At 37.1% G+C, this 21,088-nt stretch overlaps 2 protein-coding genes and 1 long non-coding RNA gene across 3 annotated transcripts; all 3 read left to right on the top strand.

Annotated features, from left to right (window-relative positions):
- Positions 1-3,705: 3,705 nt before the first annotated feature.
- Positions 3,706-7,225, top strand: LOC103931563 (ribokinase-like). The gene is made up of 4 exons (XM_009341085.3): positions 3,706-4,400; positions 5,949-6,134; positions 6,473-6,668; positions 6,757-7,225. Exons 1-4 carry the CDS (start codon positions 3,765-3,767, stop codon positions 6,846-6,848), a joined length of 1,110 nt encoding a protein of 369 aa, XP_009339360.2. The 5' UTR covers positions 3,706-3,764; the 3' UTR covers positions 6,849-7,225.
- Positions 7,226-9,737: 2,512 nt separating this feature from the next.
- LOC103965375 (asparagine--tRNA ligase, cytoplasmic 1-like) lies at positions 9,738-14,523 on the top strand. Its single transcript, XM_048586912.1, has 7 exons — positions 9,738-9,953; positions 10,436-11,000; positions 12,018-12,608; positions 13,332-13,588; positions 13,674-13,803; positions 13,907-13,965; positions 14,132-14,523. The coding sequence occupies exons 2-7, from the start codon at positions 10,512-10,514 to the stop codon at positions 14,313-14,315; spliced, it is 1,710 nt and encodes a 569-aa protein (XP_048442869.1). The 5' UTR covers positions 9,738-9,953; positions 10,436-10,511; the 3' UTR covers positions 14,316-14,523.
- A 706-nt stretch (positions 14,524-15,229) lies between these two features.
- Positions 15,230-16,770, top strand: LOC103931568. The gene is made up of 3 exons (XR_664857.3): positions 15,230-15,459; positions 15,560-15,615; positions 15,711-16,770. It is a non-coding gene; the product is annotated as an uncharacterized LOC103931568 (long non-coding RNA).
- The last annotated feature ends 4,318 nt before the right edge of the window (positions 16,771-21,088 follow it).

Genomic DNA, 21,088 nt, shown 5'->3' with positions numbered 1-21,088 from the left:
GTAGGATTTGGTAAAGTTGAGAAACGGTTGAGTCCAAATAAACATAAACATAAGGGAAATTTTATTTGGACTCAGTTGTCTTATCTCTACATTCAACTAACAAGTTTTATTGACTAAACTTCCAATTTTACCCTTAAATAAATAAGAATAAGAAAAGAAAAGAAAATAAACATTGGTGTTTTTTTCTCTACACCCCATAACTCCAAAATTGGCACACCAGTGCACTCATTCATTATTTTTGGCAAAACCCACTCAAATAACAGCAAAATATTCTCTTGAGTTCATCAACAAGTCAACTTGCTAGAAACCCTTATCAGCTCTCATTTATAATTTTAGCATAGGTTTTCGGCTGATATGTTTGCTTGTTTGAACCATTATCTGAGAGTTGCCTACTTGCATAAATTATTAAAACTAACAAGTCAGCTAGCTAGAAACCCTTGTTGCTATCTCTTCTAAATAAACACTGACATGGAAGCTTTTTTCTCATATTGCAGAAATTTGTTTCATGTCCAACGAATTGGTAAGAAGTTTTCTCTGCTGAAATTATAAATAAGGGATGCTAAGGGTTTCATGCAACAAGGGTTTCTCGCAAGCTTACTTGTTGATGAACTCAGGAGAATATTTTGTTATATGGGTGTGTTTCGTGAGAAATAATGGAGTGCAGAGGTGTCCCATTTTTTTGAGTTATTGGGTGTAGAGATAAAAATACTAATGTTTATTTTCTTTTATTTTCTTATTCTTATTTATTTAAGGGCAAACTTGAAATTTTAGTAGAGAAATTTTTTTAGTTGAGTGTAGAGATAGGATAGTTGGGTCCAAATAAAATTTCTCAAACATAATTGTATGTTTATGTTGTAAAAACCAAATCAATTTGATATCTGAAAAGACTAAAATATTTATTGTAATATTTCTTTCTAAACCTTATGTGAGTCTTCCCGGCCTCTAAAAGCGTAGACGGTGAAATCACCGACTAATTCCTTCTTTTTTTTTCCCCTATAATAAGCAACTACAACGTGTATATAAAATGGTGAAACACACTCAAAACTCAATTGCAATCCATTCTTCATCAAAATTAACTTGTATATTTTTTTTGTTTCTTCACAAAAAGATGAAAGCCATCAAATCCTCAGTCAAGCAGCTTCAGTTTTCACAATTTTCACCACCATATGGCTGCTTCAGCTTGCTTTCACTAATGGTTTGCTTGCTTTTCACTAATTCTTCAACCCTAATGTCTTGTAAATTTGGAACTTTTGTACATGCGTAACATGATAATGTAGAATTATAACTCTTTATGTTGATGTGTGAAAAATATTATGACTCCACATATTTACAAAAATCATGACCAACAAGGAAGACCTCGAGTTGACGAACCCAAATAATATAGTTGGTGGTATAGAGTTTAAGAAATTGAGCAGTGTTTTGGCAGAAAGAGAGGAAGAAGACGACGCCACAAGACAGAATGGCTGGGAGGGGTGGACGGCAAACAATTTGGGAGTTGAGTTGTGTTGTTTTTTTCGTTGGTTAATTTGGTATAGGTTGGACGGCAAGGTAAGAGAAAAAGATAAACCCTAGGACGTAAAGAGAAAACTTAGGGTCTGAGAAAAAACCTAGACGAGTGATATTATGTAGATCTATGACTCTTTATATTAATGTGTGGAAAATATTACAATATACATAGAATTATAGTAATCTCTATTTACGTAGCAATCCTACACTAATTACAACTGAAAATTACATTCCGATAATACATACTACAATTACAGTGATGATTCCAACTAACATATACCAAGTTAGATATCTAGTAAGAGAACGTTACTCTTATCCTAAACGTTAATTAATCTCGCATGCTCGTCACATTGCAGCAAGAATCGAGCCAAATGAGTACCATAAGTGTTCAAAAAACTTCATACCATAAGTGTTCAAAAAACTTCATCTCGGTGATACAATTCCCCGACGCCAAGCTCCCCTCAGGAAGGCGAGCTTTCAACGTCCAAGTTCTGAATGCGTGCCCAAGTGAGGACTGCACAATTGGGCAAATCCGTCTGAGATGTGGCTCGTTTCACTCCGAGAGACCGATTAACGGGAGAATATTCAGGCGATTGAGCAAAAATGAGTGTCTTGTAAATGATGGGTACCATATTGCCACTGGTGGAACTGTCTCCCTTGAGTATGTTGCACCCAAGCAGATCCCTCTTGCCGTTTCCTCTATATCTTACTCAAACTGATGTATTCATTATGTAATAACACCAAGTAATAAAGAATGCTAGTTTATGAATTGCGGACTTGGATAATGGGATTGAGATCGTCTCTGGATGTCTGTTTGTCGAGCTTGCGGACTAAATAATCTAGACCATTCAAATTAATACTGCGGCCAAGATCAATTTTAACTTTTAAAAATTGAACCTTCCTTTTGTTGTCTAGATTTCTTTAATAAAGAAAAAAACCTCTTTTTTTTATATTATTTTTTTAAACAAACGATATTATTATCTACATTAAGAGCACTTCCAGCGTGTGCTCTCCCTTGAGGGACAGGCCAATGAACAGTGCCAGAGAGCCCGAGCAACCAAGTCCAGCGTGTGTTGGCGGTGGAGCACGAGCGGGCCCGAGGGAAAGGTCTGGCACTAGTTGCCAGCTCGAGAGCCCGAAGGTAACGTGATGTGGGCTGACGTTAGGGTGGCGTCAACCATAATATAAAATTAATAAAAAAAATAAAATATTAATAAAAAAAATTAAAAAAGTGTAAAACCCAGGCTTCGAACTCAACGGCTCTTGCCGGAGTTCGTCGCTGAGGTTGATGAACACCCACAGACAAATGGCAGAGATCCCCCTCCGCCGCAACTGCCGTCACACCCCACACCGCCTTCACCCCCATGCACTCGTGATCCTCCTCCTTCCACTGGCGCACCAAGATTGCACGATTTGGGATTTGTTTTCTGGGGAAAGAGGAGAGAGAGAGAGAGAGAGTTTGGTAAGGGAGCGGGAAAGATCGGGACTGTTGATGGAGGCCGAGGTGGGTGGCATGGTGAAGATGGAGGAAGAGAGGCGGCGGTGGGGTGGTGAAGATGGAGGAAGAGAGGAGGAGGGTTTGCTTGCGTTGGGGGGGGTTGTGGGGGGGACATGGGTTGAAAAGAAAATGTTTGGGCTTTTGGGATGGTGCCAATGCACCATGTGAAAGAGTAGAAGAATAAAAAATAATAAAAAAAAAGGTTTTGGATTGGGATCATCATGTGAAAAGAAAAAAATAAAAAAAATAATTTTTTTTTAATAGAGAATGGTACAATGAGACCGATAAAAAATTTTATCTGAAATTACAAATAAAATTATTTTGTATTATTTAAAAAAAAACACTAATATTTTTTTATTTATTGCCAAGGCTATTCAAGTGCAGAGATGCAAAAGGTAGTTACTGTTTATTAAAAACAATTACTGTTCACTAGGTGGATTAAATAGTGAATAACCTAGGAGAGGGTTTCCCACGGTGGAAGTGCTCTAAGAGGAGATGTTGGGCTTAACCTCAGAGTTGATCAATAATAATATGATTCAAATTCATTTTTGACGATAATCGAATTAAAAATCTCTCACTTACATTTGAAGAGAAATATCATTAGATGATATATTTTCAAATTTTAAGGGTAAAATGGGAAAGTAAAACTCAGATAAGATTTTGGGTCCCAATTCTCAAACATCAAAAGCAATGAGTGCTATCGGGTATCAATAAGCGTCATCGCTCTGGAAACTTCAGTCGGAGAGAGAGACAGAGAGCAATGAGTGCTATCCGAGCTGCAGTTTTCTCACTGTCAAATCAATGGCACGAACAAGTTCAAACCCATTTCCCAACCCACCCAAACAGATCAATCAACAACGCAAACCCAAATCTTCAATCCAATAGAAGAAACCCATTTCCCTGTTTCTCCGTAGACGCATCAAAATCCCCAAACCCAGCAACCCCGCCGCTCGTGGTGGTCGGCTCAGCCAATGCCGACATCTACGTCGAAATCGACCGTCTACCCAAAGAAGGCGAGACCATATCAGCCAAGAGCGGCCAGACCCTGGCTGGCGGCAAAGGCGCCAACCAGGCTGCCTGCGGCGGCAAGCTTTCTTACCCAACATACTTCGTCGGCCAGGTGGGCGAGGACGCCCATGGGAAGCTGATCACCGAGGCTCTGGAGAGCGGCGGGGTGTGCCTGGATCGCCTGAGTGCGGTTTCTGGGGCGCCCACTGGGCATGCGGTGGTGATGTTGCAGTCTGATGGGCAGAACTCCATCATCATTGTTGGTGGGTCCAACATGGAGTGCTGGCCTGAGAGGATTTCTGATGAGGATTTGGAGGTTGTGAGAAATGCTGGGATTGTTTTGCTTCAGAGGGAGATTCCGGAATCTGTCAACGTTCAGGTTGCAAAGGTCAGGGCTTTCAGTTTTTTCAATCTATAAGTTCCCATTTTGCTTAGGATATTGCTCGATTGTGGTAGATTAGGATCAAATGATCTTGCTATCTACTTGTAGCATATGCGTGGATTCAATTAAATTTCTGTGTTATTTTCTGCCATGTTTATTCCCCACTGCTGGGCAATGAAGTGAGTTACTAATGGCAATTTATATGAAAATTATTCCACAGCTGTAAATGATTAAATTGGTGTGAAGTCCTATTGATTTTTAGGTCCTTGAGTCTTGAATTGAGGCCTGTGTCTTGTAAACAGCAGAGCACCATATAGGATCTCTGCAGGCATAAGGTAATTTGCTCAATGTGGATCCCATAGCAGATCACGTGTAGTCACGTAGCCCCTGTTTGGCACACCGTATAAGACACCGGATATTACTAATAATACGGAGTACGGTGTTTGGTGTCTGTTTGGATTAAATAGCCACCGGATTAAATAATCCGGCCCCACTTCCTTTATCCGGCTGATACCCGCTTAGTTGTACCGCCCAAAACCATGGTATTATTTAGTCGGGTAGAAGCACGCCTCTCTCTGTTCCGCCCTCCTGCAACTTCTCCTCCTCCTCCTCTGTTCCGCTCTCCTGCAACTTCTCATCCTCCTCCTTCTCTGATCACTGCGAACTGCGTAAGCGGAGGAAAGAGGAGAGTCGCGATGGACTGACGAAACTCAATGGTTGTAGCTGTCCTGCAGCAATGGCTGCAGTGACCGAGATTATCTTTATCTTCTCTGCGTTTCCCTTCACCGCGGCTGCTGCACGTTGTTGTTCCGATACTTCAATGGCTGCTGCATTCCCGTTTTGGCTTCCGTTTGACATCGGTGGTGATGCTTCAAATGACAGAGAGGTGGAGATGTGAGAGGCTTCGGTGTAGGACTCGATGAGAGAGAGGACACGAACGGGCTTTAGGATCTGCTTCTACATCTGAGGGCGTTGATGGTCTTTGTAGAGTGCCCGTCTCCATTTCATTTTGCTTTGGGAATGGGAGAAGCAAACTGCTTCTTTTTCTGCAGTGCAAAGTGAAGAAACAACAGTATAAATATTTTGAATTCCATTAATCATCAAAGTGCTTTATTTTGAATTCCATAAATATTTCTGCAAAGTGCTTTTTTTTTTTCCATTAATCATCAATTTTTATCTTAAAAGTAATAATATTTTGAATTCCTCCTATCCGGTATAATACCAAACACAGTATAAATAATACAATTATTAGTCCGATATTGCACCAAACGTCCGACTAATTTAGTCAGTACTATCCGGTGGCTATTTATCCTATCCAACATAAATAGTCAGTACAGTTCAAGCTGCCAAACAGGGCCTAAAGTACATGACAGTAGGTCTGTTTGTAGGCATCAAGAGCGACCATAACTTTCAATTCCTCACGTAAGTTTATTTACTTTGAATTTCAATGTTGTGTCCCTTTATATAGCAGATGTGACTGTAAACATTTTGATGCCATTAATTGTTGTTGTGTTCGTAACAAATTTATAAACTGATATACTATTTTGTAATTAGGCTGCCAAGAGTGCAGGTGTACCAGTCATTTTGGATGCTGGAGGGATGGACATACCAATCTCCAGAGAACTATTGAACTTTGTTGATATTTTGAGTCCCAATGAAACTGAGCTTGGTCGTTTGACAGGAATGCCGACTGAAAGCTTTGAACAGATTAGTAATGCTGTGGTGAAACTCCATAAAATGGTAAGTTGTGCGACACTGAGTAGTTTTCATAGCTTTGAACAGATTAGTCAAGCTTCTAGACTGTGTTTTCTATGATTTGAAGATTTTTGTTATTATCGTTGCATAATTTCGTATTCGGTGTTATATCATCTTGGACAAAAAGGGAAATATCTTGCAGATATCGAAATCTGATCTTTTCATGACATTCTGATACTGTTTCCATCAGCTTTATTGCATTGGCCCTTATGTTGTCAGATAGTATTGATTTTAGCTGATAGTAGGTCATGTAATCACACCGGGAAGGTGCTCTTATATTCTAGCTTGACTAAGGCGTAATTTTGTTTTATGTCTAATTTCAGGGCGTTAAGCAAGTCCTGGTGAAACTTGGGGACAAAGGGTCCGCCCTATTTGTAGATGGTGAAGAACCACTCAAACAACCAGTCATATCTGCTGCCAAAGTACTTGATACTACTGGAGCTGGTGATACTTTTACAGCCTCTTTCGCGGTGGCTCTTGTGGAGGGCAAGTCCAAACGAGAATGCTTGAGATTTGCAGGTAGGGGCGACAACACCTGTTATTCTGTTTTGAGTACGTTCCTTATAACACTTTCGTTGATGATTCTTTTCTATTCTCATTTTACCAGCTGCGGCAGCTTCTCTTTGTGTTCAAGTAAAGGGAGCCATTCCTAGCTTGCCGGAGAGAGAATCAGTTTTGAATCTTCTTCAGTCTCTCTGAGGATAGCTTCTACATAAGATAGGTACAATAAATTTTCGACATGCTTGTTGGATTTTTCCTTTATCTAAACAGTTAAGGTCTATTATATATCCCAGAAGCTACTCCTACAAGCAAGTTGGTATTGCTATGCTTTGAAAAAAAGCTGTTTCTGCTGTGCTGTGAGAATAAGCGGCTGTGAAATAAAGCAGCAGAGTGTTTGGTAAACTTTTTTGTAAAAGTGCTTTTGGAAAAAGAAAAAAAAAGCAGTATGATAGTGTTTGGTAAACTTTTATGCAAAACAGCTGTGATTGTGTGAAATGACCAAAAATGGTAGAATACTAAATGTGCTATTAATTTAATTTTCTTAACAAATAGTTAATTTTCTTTACAATTTTTAATCCACTATTGCCATTTTTTTATTTCATTCCAGCATTATCTAGTCATTATTCTTACAATATTTTAATCCACTTTGCCATTTTTTATTCCATTCCATTATTGTATGGTCTTCTTGTTCAATGATACAACTGCAAGCACTCCATCCAAATCCTCTCTTTCTCTGCAAAGCTCAAATCACCCTCTTTTATTTATTTATTTATTTTTTGTGAAAAAACCCATATCAAAATTCTTCATTTTCGTCGCCATCGGGGGTGCCCCGATCCCAATCGACCGAAACCGGTGCAATGCAGCACATCGGGTTCATCTTCAACCCCAATCAGACCATCCAATCAGACAAAAAGCGAATTCGATCGTTGAAATCCGAATCCCTTCCAGCACCAATCAAACGGCTCCAATTTATACAAATGCAAGACCCGATCCAAAGTCAAAACGAACCTTAAAGACTCGGAGCTTCTGGTTCTAGAGAGAGAAAGAAAAGAGAGAGACAGAGACTCATGAAGAGCTCTGCGCAGCAAGAAGGAGAAATGGAGGAGGGTATTTTTGAGATTGTGAAAGTTTCATTAAATTCTACTATTCACTCGCCTCTTGAAAAAAAAAAAAAGCTAGTTTTGAGAGCTGCATTTTGCTGCTTCAGCTTTTTGCCACTTTTCAGCTTCAAATGACAGTGACTTTGAAAATAAGCTAAGTTACCAAACACAAATTTTACTCCAGCTTTTTTTCATCCCAGCTTTTTTTTAAATCACCTCAACACCAAATCATACCTTAGTCCGAGGAATTCTAATGCGGGATGAAAAATGGGGGCATCAGTGATGACATGAGAGTGCATTCACTCGCTCATTCTCTCGCTCTTACATCCCGCATTTTTAAGGATTCCTCGGTTTAGTATTCGTTATGGAATCGCCCTATAGCACTCGCACTCTACGCGATGCTCCTCTGGAGGAATACATTCTCTCCGGAAGCCAGTTGTTATAGGAACCGAATATGAGCAAATTCAGAGCATCCAGATATGGTGGGGTGGGTATTTAGCACTGCCAACATTTATTTTATTTTTCTAACACTTATACTTTATGTTTTGTCAACTGATAGTGGTTTTTTAGCCCTAAAAATAAATTGGATCCATCTTGATTCATATTTGAATTCATTTATAATTTTAATTATTGGATCGATGTTGCATCGACGTTATATTTTGAATGCATAATAAAATAAAATAATATGTTATAAACCTCAAAAGGGGTCTAGTGGAGAGGGAGTAAAAATTTGGAACTCTCATTCCGAGTTTAAACTCTCACAGATGTATTCTTTGAGGTTATTGACTCCGGTTTGGCACACCGGTTAACCTAAGGGTTAAAAATACGACGCTACTTTCATATGATACTGAAGTTGTATGGGAAGGAAATTAGTTTGTCATTAATACATGACTCGTTTGGAAGTGTTTTTAAAATCGCTGAAAGCGCTTTCTTTGGATTTTAAAAGCATTTGAAGTGCTTCTGTAAGAAACATCAGTTATGTGTTTTTTTCAAAAAGCACTTTTAAGTGTTTTTTCAGGATTTACTTGTATTTTTACTAAGGATTGATTCCAAAAATATCTTCGTCAAAAGTGTTTAAACCATTTTAAAAGCATTCCCACACAAGCTCATAGAATACATCTTATAATAAAAAAGAAAAAGGAAAGTATGTAATATATTATTCTGGTTGAGTTTATCATTGTATTAGATTAACCGTAACCAATACTCCATCCATTGTCAAACCTTCAAATACGGATTGTATTCAAATTATCGTATTAAAAGTTACAATTCATATCCTATTAATTACATCAAATTTGGATCACATTTGAATCAAAATCCGATTCGCCCCTCTAATAAGAATTTTGTTTGATCAAACCCTAGTTTTTTTGCCCTTCAAGGTAAATAATGAAAAACAAAACGTAACATTTAGAGTTGAAAGCAGAAAATTTGGAAAGATAAAAAAAGTTGAAAGCAGACAAGGAAAAGAAAAAAAAAAAAATTCTATGTTTTGCCTTTTTGTGGGTAAAATTTAGGGTTTAAAATTTTTTCGATAAAATATTAAAAAATCAAAGAAAGATATGAAAATTGATGAAGAAACTTACAAGCTTGGCTAAAATCGACATTTAACATCGATACTTTCATATATGTTAAATATTAGAGAAACTTTTATATTTCGTCCAAATTATTTGTTTTTTTAACAAATAATATTTTTTACACTAAAAAGAGGATGTGAGCGTAGTCTCACAATAGACAATATTTTCATCATTTCATTCTAAATTTCCATCATTTCCACCGAAATCATATTTAGCAATATTTCTAAAAATTTACATAATCATATTTTCATGATACCAGTAGGGAAGTGTTATTGGCACTCCAAAAATCTCATTGTACATTCGTGTATTTTTCTTTCTTAATATAAGATGTTTGGAATGTAGCATGAGATTTTTGAAGTGCTAATAATAATTTTTTACCGATATTTTAAGCAGTGTAAAGATTTCTTGCCATTTCGGTCAGTCCGAGGAATAGTCTTTCCTATATTTTGGGGCGTTTCATTCTTTTCGCCCTACAACCCTTCCTTCCTTCTCTTGGGCGGCGGCAGTGAGCGACCGAGGCCCCAAGTCTTCACAACTAGGGTTTCAAGAAACCGAGACGGGGACTTCGAAATCGAAATATCACGATTAAGGTCTTGCACTGAAACGAAAAAAACCCTTCACTTCCGTGTCAGGTAACTAGATTTCCTTCTAACAATTTGGTATCAGAAATGTGGAGTCTGAAATTTGGATTTACAGTTTTAGCTTAAATGTCGTCCCTAACATTGTTTGTGTACTTGGAAATTATAGAAATTGGTGTGGAAGAAACGGGATTAGGGGTAATTTCATTGATGTTTAGTGTAAATTCATTGATGTTTAGTGTAAATTTTATTGATGTTTTCGGTTGTGCGTGTGATGGGCATATTAGATAATCAGTAAAGTTTAGAAATTTTAACAATTTATTGTTTTGGTTTGGCTGGTTGAATTTGATGCTTCGTCCATGGAGGTTTTGCATATGTGTGTGATAAATTTGGATGAAGCTTTATATGTATGTTTAGCTTTATTCCTTTTTCCGTTGTTCTTTTATTTTATTTTTCTGGATGCTTTCGAAAACACACGCGGATACTTGATTTTGCAGATTGAATTGTAATAATCAGTTGTCTTTTGCCTGTTACAGACAGTTGTTTGGGTAACAATACTCAGCTGCCGTCTCAAGCTATTTGCTTTGGCGGGAGTTTGAATTCCAACTCCTAATGGCTGACGATTCCACGCCTTCAAGTGCCCAGCTTGCGAAAGTAACCTTAAACAACGCTCCCTCCGTTCTAAAAGCAGAGTTTTCCGACAGAGTTCTCATCCGTTCCATTATTTCGCGACCTGATGGAGGGTCTGGGTTGGCCGGGCAGACGGTCCGGATTGGTGGGTGGGTGAAGACTGGTCGGAAGGCAGACAAGGATGCATTTGCATTCCTGGAGCTGAATGACGGGTCATGCGCAGGCAACCTTCAGGTGATTGTAAAAGCTGACAAGTATGACCTTGGGCAGCTTGTACAGACTGGTACTTGCCTGTCTGTGGATGGTGTGCTTAAGCTTCCCCCTGATGGGAAAAAGCAGAAGGTGGAGCTTGATGTTGAGAAGGTGGTCCATGTGGGTCCGGTTGACCCAGCTAAATACCCATTGCCCAAGACCAGGCTCACCCTTGAGTTTTTGAGGGACCATCTTCATATGCGTTCCAGAACCAACACTGTAAGTTGTTTGCATTAATTGGAAACACACTTAATCTCATAAACGCATAAACACAGATATACTAAGTGCCTGTAAACATTTAGATTTTTACTTTTACCCTTGGGTATGTTTGATCTGTCCACTTTTTCTAATTTTGTTTATCAATCTGATTAATACACTATAGTGACTATACATATACAGTATAATTTTAGTTGGTTCTGTTTGATTAGAAACTTGATTAACATGTACTTATCCATGAGTATTCTGTGGTATAAGTGGTGGAAAGGAAAAGATTTTGAATTTTTTCACTAATGGGTATATAGTAGTTATCACCTTGTTTTATGTAAAAAAAAAAATGAAGAATAGTAGTAGTTACTCAAAAGAACGATTGTGCTACGGCTAATTCCAGCTGCATGTTTTTTCCCTTCTTGTCTTAGAAGGCATAAGGCAGTTGCTGGAAGAAGCAAAAAATTTGATGGCATTGAGTTTTTTCTGCTATTTTATGGTGTTTTACCTTATTTGGTTGGAAAGGAAAAGAAGAATTTTTTGAGAATCACAATGGGAGGGGATGTATGTGTAAATGGATGAAGTGAGATTGGCCTTCTGTTTGTGCTTCAATTGTTTTCACATTATAAGTCATTACTTTTTTGTTTAGATTGGGAAGCAGCTATTTCTTAGGAGCCTAATTAATGTTTTGGTTTTCGACTTGTGTTAGAAAGTGAATTGTTTTCCATTTTAGCGTACTGCTTACTGATGTACTGCTGATTTTGGATAGCTTGTCTGCTCTTATTAATTTTTTATTAATAAATCTCTGTTTCGTATAGAAAATCATAATGGAGTATGAAATTAGTGGAGCCCTTTTGTTTTTTTCCCCTTTTAAAAAGAAGGTTGATTGAACATGACTTTGGTTTTTTATGGAGAGATGTTAAAGGGCAGTCATTGTTGATGATAATGTGTTAACTCTTAGCCTCCGTCTTGCTTGTAGAGCATCTTATACTTTTAAAAATTAATGTTTGATTAGTGTGAATCTGCTTTCAGATCTCTGCAGTTACTCGAATCAGAGATGCCTTGGCATTTGCAACCCACTCATTTTTCCATAAGCATGGATTTCTTTATGTGCAAACTCCAATTATCACCACCAGTGACTGTGAGGGTGCTGGTGAGATGTTTCAAGTCACAACCTTGATTAGTGGAGCTGAAAAGTTGGAAAAGGATCTGATTGAGAACCCTCCTCCATCAGAAGCAGACATAGAGGCTGCCAAGCTTAATGTCAAGGAGAGAGGAGATGATGTCGCTCAGCTGAAATCTGCTAAAGCAAGTAAGCAGGATATTAATGCTGCTGTGGCTGAGCTTAAAAAGGCAAAGGATAATGTCTTCAAACTAGACGAGCGATCTAAGCTTCAACCTGGTATCCCTCAAAAGGATGGGAAGATTGATTATACCCAAGATTTCTTCGCCCGTCAAGCCTTTTTGACTGTTTCTGGCCAATTACAAGTCGAATCTTATGCATGTGCTCTTAGTAGTGTCTATACATTTGGGCCTACTTTTCGAGCTGAGAACTCCCATACTTCAAGGCATTTGGCAGAGTTTTGGATGGTGGAGCCAGAAATTGCATTTGCAGAACTTGAGGTATGTGAAGCTGTATTGTGGTCAAATATGCATTTTGTACTTTAATGTTAGGTTGTATATATGCCCTCTATGTTATGTCCTTGTGTTATGATTCGGTCACTTCCACTGAATAACATGTTTATATGAAAAATCCTGGTCTCTGATCCACCTTTCAGCAGTCTCTCTTAACAGGCTTCCAATAAAGGTTTTACATGGGCCCTCTTTTCATTGTTGTTCTGGTTTAATTCCCATTTGTTTCTTCTGTCTTCATTTGAATTTTGAAGTATTGTTGAAGGCCCCTCATACTCACTGGTCACTATTGCTAGTGATGAATTATCTGCAAGATGATGGCAACTTTCATGTCGAAATGCTTTTTATATGCAATAATTTTAATAACAAAATCCTCAGCATTAGGTTCACTTCGCTACAATATGTATCTTTACAGTGGTCCAAGAAAACAACTATCTGGCCTTCTCTTAGGATTCTCTCTATTAGAATTCACATCTGCTTTCTAGTATCCTTAGTTTGAAGTATTGTTAAGGGTCCTTTATTTTCAAAGTTCATTGTTTAGATGGTTGTCTGAATTCAATTCTCTCTCTCATTTTTGAATGCTTTGTAAGATGAAGAGAATGGTTTGTTTTCTGCGGGAACATAGGAGCAGCCTCTTAACTTTCAGTTCATGATTTTTATTATTTTTGAATCCTATTGTTGTGCAGATGTCTTACAGTTCGTGTATTCATGTAGGATGATATGAACTGTGCAGAGGCATATGTGAAATTTCTGTGTCAGTGGTTACTTGATGAATGCAGGGAAGACATGGAATTTATGGCTGACAAAATTGATAAAACTTGCATTGATCGTCTAGCAATGGTTGCTAAAACACCCTTTAAACGGATTAGTTATACAGAAGCAGTGGATCTGCTAATTGATGCTGTGAAAAAGGGTAAGAAGTTTGAGAACCATGTAGAGTGGGGGATTGATTTGGCATCTGAGCACGAAAGGTAGCCCCTTAGGATTATTCCACTGGTTTGTCGTATTATGGTTACTGATTAAATTGAGCTTACCAGTTCATCCTGATTTTTGCAGATACCTGACGGAGGTATTATTTCAAAAGCCTGTTATCGTTTACAACTATCCTAAAGGTATCAAAGCATTCTACATGAGGCTCAACGATGATTTGAAAACAGTGGCTGCTATGGATGTCCTGGTACCAAAGGTGGGTATTATACTCTGAACTTTGTATCATTGAGTTCACTGCTCTGTTGTATACTTCAGCATTGTGTCTTTCACTTATCATATATGGTTTTCTTATATTTCAGGTGGGAGAGTTGATTGGGGGAAGCCAAAGGGAAGAGCGTTACGATGTTATTATCAGCAGGTATTATTCTGTTTTAGTGATTTTATCTGCCGTTATTATTTTTTTATTATTTCCAGTGGAGTCATCTCCTGCACAATTTTTTCCCCATACTTGGGAGTGGATAGTTTTATGTAATGTTTGAATAACTGACAAATGTATGTATTGCGTGATGAATCTATTACTGCAGGATTGAGGAGATGGGTCTGCCTGTTGAGCCATATGAGTGGTACCTTGACTTGCGGCGCTTTGGGACTGTCAAACATTGTGGTTTTGGTTTAGGATTCGAACGAATGGTTCTGTTTGCTACCGGGATTGACAACATTAGAGATGTGATTCCTTTCCCTAGATATCCAGGAAGGGCAGATCTTTGAATTAGTCTATAGATTGAAAGGGACATATTCGAATTAGTTGTTATGTCCTATGCCTTTATCTACGTTAAATACAGTATTGGCCGACCATCATAAGGAAGAACATAGAACAAAGAATTGCTGTTTTCAAATCGATGTCATATTCGAGAAGCATATCTATTAACATATCTGTGTTTTGTTGATTCTCAACTTTAAATTGTGTTTCGTGTGATTTCCGGAGCTCCATTTTGATCTTGATTGTGACTTCTTGCGTGTGGGAAGATTATGGATGCATGATTTGTTGCTGGTTGATGTAATTTCTCCTCCATCGATTGTTTCTTTACCTTTCTATGAGCATGTGAGAGAGTAACACCTAGTTCTTGAATGTGTGCCACGCTTTTGATTAGCTATTTCTGGCTTCCTTTTGTTGCGTTTGTTTGTAAATCCTGTCCAGATAGAAACACGATTAGCTGAAGACATTTACAAACAAAACCACAAGACGCTTACGTGCAATTTAAACACTAAGTTGGCGGTGTTCCAAACTTATCACTTTTTGTTAAGTGTCACCTATTTCATTTGGTCACAGCCGCATTGTCCTTGTTACATGCATAATTTTCCAAACACGACAAGTTCGTCTAGTCGTCCTCTTTTCGTCTCTACTCACATTTCGGACCAAAGGCTGAAACAACCAATCAAACTTGAATCAATCCTGAATGAAGCCTGCAATGGGAGGACTTATATGTCACATATACATTGTCACAGTGACGTCTTGGGCCAAGTAAAAATATGTGTAAGTTTTAGTTCATATGCCATTGTTTCATTGGTACGAGAGGTCACATGACAGTGTACCCTTACTACATAAGTAGTTCTCCTGCGATATATAAGGATGAGGTTCATATGCATACATGCGTGTGCATGCACTTTTGATAGTCGTACTACTATCTTTTCTCGTCTATATAAAACTTTCTGAACTGATCATCTCCCTACGCATTGCATTGGACCCTCTCTCTCTCTCTCTCTCTCTTCTTATCGTTGATCACCATTATTCTATCCTGATTTTTCACTTACTAATGAAACACTATGAACTTTTACTTGTTTTTTCTCCTAATCCTTCTAGTCTCCCATGATCTGTTTGCTCACTCAAGTTTGGCCACAAGAAAACTACAAGGTCTCTCTCTCTCTCTCTCTCTCTCTCTCTCACGCGCGCCCACATACACAAAATATACATTCTGATGAGTGCTACTTGACATGAACGTGTGTTTGTTCAGATATGGAGACCAAGACTAAGAAGTTAAGAGGAGCATCAAATAATTTTTGGGACAAGGTAACTACTGACCGATCATACAGCATACAAACTAGGATTATGTTTCTCTTCTCTTTCGCACACGCATTTCTTGATGTATTTCATGTCATCAGCAGCTGTACTATTCATCATCTGTCGAAGGAAATCATCATGTCAAAAGGAAAGCGTTGCACGAAGTACATTCAGGAGCAAATCCTATCAGTAATTCTATCAATTCCTGAGCATAAAGGGCGGCATCATCTTACAATCGAAGAAGTGCCCGCCCATACTCTTTTATTTCCTTCATCATATATTCTTCCTTAATTTGAATAGCTAGCTGCTCCAAAATGCATAAAAATTAATGATTAAAAATGCACTGTAGATTTCATTCAAAAGTCAAGTAATACTGTGCGTCTTTCAACTCAACGTAAAGATGTCGATTCCTTTCCCACGTTGAGTTGTGAGATAAGGCTATCAAGATTGCCATGCATCGTAAAGTATTCTAAAGTAGTGGGAAAATGACAAATTAAAGCACAAAAAAAGAAAAAAAAAAAAATCACTTCAGCCACCTATTCAGAGCACTTATCCTATGAGTTTCAAATTACAACTGTTGGTACTTTGATATAAATTTTGAAGAAAATAATTACAGGACCATCAATATCGTATGGTACTATTTTCTTATGTTAAATTTGTAGGTATACGTATTAGCAAGTTTTGCATGTATCTTGCTCACAAATCTGCCTTACTAATTAATTAGGTTCTGTTTGTAAATCTTAACGTAGTGATAAAGCAATTACGTAAAAAATGCGAAGAATTGGTTGGAAGGGGCAAGGGAAAAAATGCTGAGATTATATTATGCAAGAGAGATAAAATAATCGCGCTTTGAGTGAGACACACACACGAGGATATTCCAATCTCATCAAAGATTTTCCCCACCTATAGATGCCTACTGGTACAGGATGTTTTGCATTGTATAGATTATAGCTAGCTGCTGTAGTGATACTTCAGAGGAGATGGATTAATGGAGCAGTGACTAGAGGGCCTAAAGAGCCTGATTGATTTGCTTTAAGACGGCAGAGGGTCACAAGGCAGCAAAAGGCTAAGTTTTTAGTTGACCAATGACATATCATGAACCGAAAATATATGATGAATTTAGGAACAATTCTAGGTAAATCAACATTTTAGATTAGAGTAATGTTAGAGAGATTAAATTTTGTAAATCGCATGATGTGATTGTTGATGATTAGATTAGTACTTAATGTTGATTAATGTGCTTATTTATTATTGATGAACATTATTTGATTTGCAAATTTGGTTTCAAATTTTGGTCTCCTTAGCATTTTCCTTTAGATTAAATTGGCAAAAAAATGTTGTGTGTCATAAATATAAAATAAACACGTTAATTAATATTTAAGGAATAATTCGATCATACGTTATATGGTTTATAAAATTTGGTCTCAATAATTAGTCTCTCTAAAGTTACCGTTAAATAAAAGGCGTCTAAGTATATGTGAGCGTTTAATTTGTACAAAAGATTGACTAAAACTTAAGTGTTTATTGGTCGAGAGGTTCTAAAAAATGCAGGAGGATCCTCTTCAGATTCTGTTTGTAAGGATCTCAAAAATCATTTAATCATATTTTTTTTATTATACATCGTGCGGTCAGAAATTATTATAAATTTTTTATTTAAAATTGAATATAAATAATAACTGATAAAAATTGATCACACAATATACAATAAATAGATATAATTGAAGGATTCTTGAGCTCGTCACAAAGATGTTGAATTGATTGGTGAAGATTTTTTTGATCTAAAATTAAGCAGAAAAAGATGAAATGACATTATGAAAAGTACGATTGTACAATTATAATTAAAAAAAAAAAAAAAAAGCAAATTATTCTTTTCGTTGCTGTTTGCTTTGTAAAAGCGTTTGTGCCGGATATTTTCCCCCTAGATGGACGTTCGGTGATTTGATCAAGAGGGTCAAGATCAATGAGCATACACACAGCATTTTACTCTCTCTATTTTTCATTTTTTTTGTTTCTTTGTTTGTTAGGCATCAGAAATGTTTTGAGCTCTTGGGTTGACAGTATGTGTTGTGCAGCTATGCTTGTTCTTGTTGTGAGGTTTCAGTGCCCTCTCGGCTGTCGGAGCTATCTGACCACAAACGTTTCAAAGACTTTCTATGATTTGCTAGAATACTTCTTGGCTTCTAGTGAGTGAGTGAGTTTAGTGCTGAAGACACAAATATACTTTAGTTTTCAGTAATTCGACAAAATTATCATAAAAAATTAAAGGATTTTAAACCAAAATGGTCTCTGAGATTTGCATAACACATCACTTTAGTCATTGAGATTGAAAATCAATAGAAATGGTCTCTGAAATCTACCATCCATTATTTTGGTCATTCCGTTAAAAACTCCGTTTAGTGTCTCAGAGATCTTGGCCGAAAGTTTGAGCAATTTTCAAAGTTTCGTAACTCAATCGTTTCTAAACCAAATTTGACTTGTAATATATCAAAATGAAGATCGGAAAGTGTAGCATAAGATTATACCTATTTAGCAGTCCAATGGTTGTTGGAGATGGCCGGAAAATAGCCTGAAAGGTGACTGGTCTGGGAAAAACTGGAAAACTCACCCGAAACTGGGTAAACTTTAAACGTTCATAACTTCTTCAATACTCAACGAAATCGAGTAATTTAAAAACAAAAATCATACTTCTCAACGAGACAAAGAGAATTGTCCTTCTTGACGGCTAATTCGATGTAGTTTGGCCGGAAAACGGCTCAAAAGTGGCTAATTCGAGACCAAGACAACCACTTTTGAGCCGTTTTCCGGCCAAACCACGAAGATTTAGCCATCGGGAAAGGTACCATTATCTTCGTCTTGTCGAGAAGTATGATTTTTGTTTTTGAATCACTCGATTTCGTTGAGTATTGAAGAAGTTATGAACGAAAGTTTACCCAGTTTCCGGCTAGTTTTCTAGTTTTTCTGCGGACCAGTCACATTTCAGGCTATTTTCCGGCCATCTCCAGCAACCATTGGGCTTCCAAATAGGTATAATATTGTTCTACACTTTTCGATCTTCATTTTGATATATTATGGGTCGAATTTGGTTAAGAAACTATTGAGTTACGAAGCTTTGAAAATTGCCCAAACTTTCGGCCAAGAGCTCTGGGACATTAACGAGTTTTTAACGGAATGACCAAAATAATGGATGGTGGACAATCTTAGGGACCATTGCTATTGATTTTCAATCTCAAGGACCAAAATGATGTGTTATACAAATCTCAGGGACCATTTTGACTAAAAAGCCAAAACTAAATAACATTGACATTTCTTTATTTTCACTCTATCACTTAATCCTCGTTCAAGACCATTGGCAAGCGGATATCAAAGTTGGTTATGGCACTTCAGGACACCATCATTGAAAGAAAATTCAAGGTTGGTCATTTTATTAACCCTCCTCCTACCAATCGTCTTATAAATTATGACTCCCGACTCTATACATATTGTTTTATTGATCATAACAATACTGACTTAGCATTTAGTAATATGGTCTGGTGGTATTCCTCTTCACTTGTAAGTGAGAGGTCTTAGGTTCGAATCTTGTGGATGACGAATTTGATATCAAATTAGCTTGTCCATTGTGTGGTTTAGCCGAACTCTCACTTCCCTTTAGTGTAAAATGTATCGTTGCACTGGAAAAAAAAATACTGACCTAAAGAAAAAAAATGAAAGAGTAGTACTAAAGGGTGGGAATGTACGCTAAGCACACAAATGATATATCGGTCAAGTACTTAGCGAAATGCCTCACCGAAAAGACCAGAAAACAATTTTGACGATGTGCGCTATTATTGGGTAGATAGAGTTGTGCGCGCGTATGCTGCTACTTAATTAATTGTGCCCCAGTAAACTAATTTTTTAATTTCTCCCCGAGTGAGTTGATATACACAAGTCAGTCCATTGTGTAATATGAGCTTCAAATTGTAATAGTTGTGTGTTTGCATAAACCCTCGCTTGGTTGATGTTTGTAACCAATGCTTGTATTTGACATATATTTGATGGACAAGAAACTTTCCCATTGAGTGTTTAGTTCTCCTTCGTCAGCCCTAGTGTGTGCATATAGAAAATATGTCGACGTTGGTTGTAGTTTTGTGCATGAATGTGTACGTATGTCCGTATATATATGACCATGACGATCATCACTACGCCAACCTCCAAGAATTTGACGATCTGCTTCCTCGAGTGGATCAGAGAGAGAGAGAGAGAGAGAGAGAGAGAGAGAGAGAGAGTGTGTGTGTGTGGCAGTATACATTGGTAATTTGTGAGGTGTGTAGAGGTTGAAACAGAAACAGCAATGCATGAAAACAACGTATTGGTCAAGGAAAATCATGTTGCAGCTTACTGTACTAGTTGTGGCTACTATGACTTTGGCGGCCAACTTGATGACGATCAAGATTAATTAAGATTTGAGTTGGTGACCTTATTCTTCCGGCAACTTCAATACACAAATCACCTATGACTTGATATACAAGGCAAGTTGATTACTACGTACTCAGCTACATGTATTATAAAAAGCAAGATAAATTTTGAGCAAGATTCTGAACTTTGGTTCAATTGGAAGTTTAGTCACTGAACTAAAAATCTGTGAGTATTTGTCCCTAAACTTGTTATAATGTGGAGCAATAGTCTTTTTAGATAATAACTTTGTTAAAACTTCCATCCAAATTAAGGGGTTTAAAAATCGCAAAAAAATGGATAGAAATTCTAACAGAGTTGGCTAAAAGGACCTCAGGGATCAACACTCACGAATTTTTAGTTCAGAAACCAAAGCTCCAATTGAGCTAAAGTTGAGGGTCTATTGCTTCAATTATCTTAAAAGCAAACAATATTGTGTGTTAGAAAAAAAGATCCTCTTGGTCCATAATTAATTTCTTATATAGTGTACTAATGTCATCCTGATAATATCATTACCTTCTCTTAAGTTACTTGGTAAACAATAACTCAAGTTAAATAAAATAAAAGAAAATCGTGATAAAAATCAATTAATTAATTTAATGTTGAGCTTTTTTTTTTCTTCTAAAAACAACTTCGATGATCGAGATAGCTATAGCCATTCATTTTTTCTTAACTTTGAAATTATTGATGATGTGATACTTTTTTTCACTTGTAATTAAAAAATTTTAGATTCGAACATTGTGAATGACGAGTTCATTATAAATTTATTTTTCAACTTTTTATTGTAATAAAAGATTACTGCTATAAAAAATCCTCAAAATAAGAACTAACTATATATAGAAAATATTGTGTTTATCTATTAAAATGAGTGAATATTGTCAATTTTAATTTTTTTTTCTTTCTTTTAAAGAATGGTTCTTTAAACCAATATTTAGGGAAGATTGAAATGCCTTTATGAGTTTTCCCAGCCCTCATAAGGAATGGATCATTACGACTTGCCACAAGTTGTCTCTCTTTTTAGTAAAAAAAAAGAAAAAAGAAAAAAAAAGAAATA

The sequence above is a fragment of a genome, unplaced genomic scaffold (assembly GCF_019419815.1).
Source record: "Pyrus x bretschneideri cultivar Hongxiangsu unplaced genomic scaffold, Pyrus_bretschneideri_v1 Contig25, whole genome shotgun sequence".
NCBI classification, from domain to species: Eukaryota; Viridiplantae; Streptophyta; class Magnoliopsida; order Rosales; family Rosaceae; genus Pyrus; species Pyrus x bretschneideri.
This window is presented reverse-complemented; position numbering and strand designations above follow the sequence as displayed.

What these genes read in the sequence shown, in the direction of transcription:
- LOC103931563 (XM_009341085.3), top strand. Translation starts at nt 3,765, where the DNA reads ATGAGTGCTATCCGAGCTGCAGTTTTCTCACTGTCAAATCAATGGCAC. An exon ending in TCAACGTTCAGGTTGCAAAG is followed by an intron (nt 4,401 to 5,948) that starts GTCAGGGCTTTC and finishes TTTTGTAATTAG; the next exon opens with GCTGCCAAGAGTGCAGGTGT. An exon ending in TGGTGAAACTCCATAAAATG is followed by an intron (nt 6,135 to 6,472) that starts GTAAGTTGTGCG and finishes GTCTAATTTCAG; the next exon opens with GGCGTTAAGCAAGTCCTGGT.
- LOC103965375 (XM_048586912.1), top strand. Translation starts at nt 10,512, where the DNA reads ATGGCTGACGATTCCACGCCTTCAAGTGCCCAGCTTGCGAAAGTAACC. An exon ending in TTGGCATCTGAGCACGAAAG is followed by an intron (nt 13,589 to 13,673) that starts GTAGCCCCTTAG and finishes TGATTTTTGCAG; the next exon opens with ATACCTGACGGAGGTATTAT. An exon ending in TACGATGTTATTATCAGCAG is followed by an intron (nt 13,966 to 14,131) that starts GTATTATTCTGT and finishes CTATTACTGCAG; the next exon opens with GATTGAGGAGATGGGTCTGC.